The sequence below is a fragment of the Haemaphysalis longicornis genome, unplaced genomic scaffold (genome assembly GCF_048455015.1).
Source record: "Haemaphysalis longicornis isolate Haplotype H1 unplaced genomic scaffold, Haemaphysalis longicornis Haplotype H1 scaffold_8, whole genome shotgun sequence".
Classification (NCBI taxonomy): domain Eukaryota; kingdom Metazoa; phylum Arthropoda; class Arachnida; order Ixodida; family Ixodidae; genus Haemaphysalis; species Haemaphysalis longicornis.
In genome coordinates this window covers 194,979,581-194,984,278 of record NW_027526445.1, presented here as the reverse complement: position 1 = coordinate 194,984,278, position 4,698 = coordinate 194,979,581, and the positions used below count along the sequence as shown (strand labels likewise).

At 49.4% G+C, this 4,698-nt stretch overlaps 1 protein-coding gene across 1 annotated transcript; it reads left to right on the top strand.

Annotated features, from left to right (window-relative positions):
* The first annotated feature begins 521 nt into the window (after positions 1 to 521).
* Positions 522 to 2,249, top strand: LOC144148644 (uncharacterized). The gene is made up of 3 exons (XM_077680155.1): positions 522 to 608; positions 1,090 to 1,198; positions 1,792 to 2,249. The coding sequence occupies exons 1-3, from the start codon at positions 522 to 524 to the stop codon at positions 2,247 to 2,249; spliced, it is 654 nt and encodes a 217-aa protein (XP_077536281.1).
* The last annotated feature ends 2,449 nt before the right edge of the window (positions 2,250 to 4,698 follow it).

The window sequence follows — 4,698 nt, the reverse complement described above, 5'->3', positions numbered from 1 at the left end:
TCGGAATGTTCGAGTTCCTACGCATGCCTTTCGGCTTACGCAACGCCGGCCAAACTTTTCAACGGTTCATGGATGGCGTTGTCCGTGGCCTCGACTTTTGCAAGGTATACCTCGATGATCTTCTGATTGCTAGCAGCACTCCTGAAGAGCACGAGCGGCATCTGCGCTACGTACTTCAGCGACTGACAGAGAACGGCATCGTTATCAATACGGCAAAGTGCGTGCTTGGGGTACCGACACTATCATTTTTGGGCCACAGCATTTCAAGTGCCGGAGTACAGCCCCAGAAGGACAAGGTGGAAGCAGTACGGCAGTTTCCACAGCCGAAAAACCTCCGCCAGCTTCGAGAGTTCCTGGGACTCGTGAATTTCTACCGTAGGTTTATCCCGAAATGCGCCAACATCCTTCACCCTCTCCACAGCCTACTTGCGGCATCTGGATCTAAGGCAACTGCCATTCAGTGGAACGACCAATCCACACAAGCATTCCGGATGATTAAGGAAGCTCTCGCAAATGCTACCATGCTCACGTACCCGCAGCCTGGTGTTCCTCAATGCGTCATGGTGGACGCCTCCGATGCAGCGATTGGAGCCGTGTTGCAGCAGAGGGTGAGCGGAGTGTGGCGACCAATTTCCTTCTTCTCCAGAAAACTGAGCCCGTCCGAACGAAGGTACAGCACCTTTGGTAGGGAGCTCCTGGCCATATACGCGGCTATCCGGCATTTCCGGCATTATGTGGAAGGACAAGAATTTTTTGTGCTCACGGATCACAAGCCACTCACCTACGCATTGCGCGCGAACTCCGATTCTGGTGCGCACGTGGCACGGGAGCTCCGCCAAATGTCGTACATCGCAGAATTCACGACAGATATACGCCATGTTAGTGGCACGGATAATGCTGCTGCCGACGCTCTTTCGCGCGGTCCAGTGAATGCCATCAGCCTGCCGAGCGGCGTGGACTTCACCACACTTACGACGGCTCAACGCAGTGATGGAGAATTGAAGCGTCTACTGACGTCTTCAACCAGCGCCTTGAAGCTGCAATGGTTGGCAGAACCCACAGGATCCGTATGCTGCGACATGTCTACAGGCAGGGCCCGACCGTTCGTCCCCTCGAACCTCCGTCGCAGCATTTTTGACTTGCTGCACAGCCTGGCGCATCCCGGGATTCGAGCCACGCAACGGCTATGCACAGCGAGGTTCGTGTGGCCAGGAATAAACCGGGATGTCCGACACTGGACACGAGAGTGCCTCGCATGCCAGCGCTCCAAAGTTCAGCGACATACTGTGACCCCCTTGGGATCCTTCCCTCTGCCGGACTGTCGATTTGCCCATGTGCATGTTGACATTGTGGGACCACTGCCGTTGTGTCAGGGGCAAAGCTACTTGCTAACCTGCATCGATCGCTTCACGCGATGGCCGGAGGTCGTGCCCATTCCAGACATGACTGCTGATACCGTCGCTCGCGCATTTATCTTCCACTGGGTGGCCCGCTTCGGAGTGCCGGCAACCGTGACTACGGATCGCGGAACACAGTTTGAGTCCGCCCTATTCGCAAGCGTCACCCGGCTCTTGGGTACTTCCCGCATCAGAACAACTGCCTACCATCCGATAAGCAACGGTATAGTGGAAAGGTTCCATCGTCATCTGAAGACGAGCCTGACGGCTACTGCGAGTCACAGTTGGGTAGAGGCACTGCCGTTTGTTCTGTTGGGCGTTAGGACGGCTCTGAAAGCAGATATTGGATGCTGCTCTGCTGAACTGGTGTACGGAACAACGCTTCGCCTCCCAGGGGAGTTTTTCGCTACCAGTAAGGACGAGAACGTGTACGCGAACGCGGACTACGCCGTGCGACTGCGAGACATCATGAGCAAGCTACGCGCTGTTCCTCCGCGTCCGCCCGCAGCCCGGCCAGTCTACGTGGACCGGGAACTCTCCTCCTGCTCTCACGTGTTTGTGAGGCACGACGCCGTACAGCGTCCACTCCGGCCCCCGTACGACGGGCCTTTCAAGGTGCTGCGACGGGCAGACAAGCACATTACAATCGACAGAGGTGGTCGTCACGACGTGGTTTCTCTAGACCGCGTAAAACCAGCACACGTGGACTCCGACAGCGAAGCACCTGCACCACCTCGAGCTCCATCTTCGCAGGCACCCCCGGCAGACCACGTAGCGCAGCCCCAACAAATCCTCAAACGGTTCACGCGGAGTGGACGGTGGACGAGACCCCCGGTGCGCATGAACTTATGAACCGCAGTGGGTCGTCCGAGTGCGACCGTTGTGCGCGCACTCACTAGGGGGGGAGTACTGTGGCGACGCAAAGCGGCGCTTCTGTGTGCGGTGCAGAGAGCGCATGCGCCCGCACGAGAAAGTTATCTTCGAGACGAAGGATGATAATAAAAGTTCAGTTGTTGTTTGGGACGCGAGTTGTTCACTTGCGAAGCTCTGCCGAGCGACGCGTCCCAACAGTATCATTTATGTAGTGTAAAAGGACAGAACCTCGCTGAGTTATTACAAGCCATGGCGCCAGCATGATGGATGGGACAAGATCAAGAAAGTCACCGTCGTGGCCTGCCGGTGGTTGGTATAGATCGGTCTCTTCTGTAACAAAAATGCGCCGAGCATGCTCCAATGGAATGAAAGCAAATGAACCAAGTACCCGCCAAAGAGCATTTTAACAAATACGAATCACTGAAATCTTTATTTCAGCATCAACAACAGCAATTTTGGATGTTAGGTGGGGGGGGGGGGGGGGTGCGGTTAAAATCAGAAAGCCGTTGATCGGTTTGACGACGAAAGTGCCGCATAAACAAGGCAAGCGCTGTTGTAGCCAACCCACTAGACACATGAATGCATACGAGTTACAGCAGAGTAGTGGTTTTGACGAGTTGGTACATAACGACGTGTGGAAGCGCAGCACAAGACGAGGGGAAAGAACACTGGGAAGACACACTGTGCGATCTGCGTCTTCTGCGTTTTTGTCCCTCGTCTTGTGCTGCGCTTCAACAGGTTGATACAAGTTACAATTACATGCAAGTGGCACCTTCGCTTTAAAATACGTATTATGCGCTGATACTAGAAAACACATTGTACCGTTCGTGTCTCATTTGTACACAGACCGCGAATATAAACAAAAAAATGTATGCGCGTGGACTGACACAAAAAAATAATAAAAAAAAATAAAGGAAGGCGAACACCGGTGAACGGTCATTGACGACCAATCGTTTATCCATGCTTTAAAGGGTTCAAAATGAGCGATGGACCCTAAGCGTAATAAAAAGAACGGAAATAAAAAGGGTCACTATTAAACAAAGACCGCGCTAGCACGGATGGAAAAGAAGATGAAAGAAAGAAACGGGGAAAAAAACAGAAAAATCAAATTTCGTTCTTTCAAAGACTAAGCTAAACTTCCTAGCGTGGCTTTCTTACCTCTACGCTGTATCAGTGCATCTCACAGCACACCGTGCATTTCTTTGCCTTGGGGACTGAAAATCGAACGGTGTGAAGGAGGATTTTGGAAGTAATTTTGGAAGGGCACATTTAAACTGCAGAAAAATTAACCTTCATACCGACAGTAAAAGTAACTCATTGGTCAGTCTGAAGAATTTCCATTAATTGCAGTACAAGGAGAGTGATACTTTGGATTTTATATACTTAATTTCAAGTAAGGTGAACATTCTGTGCGCTCGCACAGTTACCTCCATCTGCAACTTTCAGCAATTGCAGCCTTGAATGGATATAAGCAAGGAATCAAGTAATAAAAACGTTGCATTTTACGATTTCTATAGAGGCGCCTGACATTTAGGAAGATTGCTACGCTAATTGAACAATACAATAATGTGGTACACCTGCTTCATATTAGCGTACGAGTCAGCGGGTTTACGCATTACTCCGCTAACGCACGCGTACGCAGATGCAAGTGGCTGCATAAGCTAAGTCTCCGTTCGCGGGAATGCCAAAGTTGAAGATGAAGAAAAAGCTGTCCCTGTAATCTGAAAAACGGGTGCTCCTAAATGTATATTGCTCATGCTACGCGAAGGGGAGATATATATATATATATATATATATATATATATATATATATATATATATATATATATATATATATATATATATATATATATATATATATATATATATATATATATATATATATATATATATATATATATATATATATATATATATATATATATATAGAGAGAGAGAGAGAGAGAGAGAGAGAGAGAGAGAGAGAGGAGAAGGAGGAATAGAAGGAGCAGAAAGAGGAGGCAAAACGTTTTAATGAGCAAACAGAAAACTAAAGAAGTCAGGTGCCGTTTTCCGTTCAGGAAGCTCCACTAAAGTTTTTTTAGCCGCTCAAGTGCGAAACCACCCCCTTGCCCTCTTTCCCCATCGTACAAGAAAAATATTATTCCAGCATTTTTGCACCGTGACACCGCCAGTATGCAATGGACACAAGCAACAGCTTTACCGGCAAGATTTGAGGTCGCGTCACTTCGAGCAAGCGCTTCGTCTTTGCTCAGAGTTTAATAATAAAAAAACTAAACAGCATTACTGCGGAATCAAGCCGTCGTTCGGTGAAAAAGCAAAATATTCACCGCTTCGACCAACGCCATCGTTCTAACCGTGCACTTCCCCGCGCGCTGATAAGCCTGGAACCCGGCTCGCAAGAGATGACGCTGCAATGCATAGTTGC

Excerpts from the sequence above, each read along its gene's own strand:
- LOC144148644 (XM_077680155.1), top strand. The coding sequence starts at position 522 with ATGCTCACGTACCCGCAGCCTGGTGTTCCTCAATGCGTCATGGTGGAC. Across the intron at positions 609-1,089 it reads GAGCCGTGTTGCAGCAGAGG|GCAGGGCCCGACCGTTCGTC; the intron begins GTGAGCGGAGTG and ends ACATGTCTACAG. Across the intron at positions 1,199-1,791 it reads CAACGGCTATGCACAGCGAG|GGGAGTTTTTCGCTACCAGT; the intron begins GTTCGTGTGGCC and ends TTCGCCTCCCAG.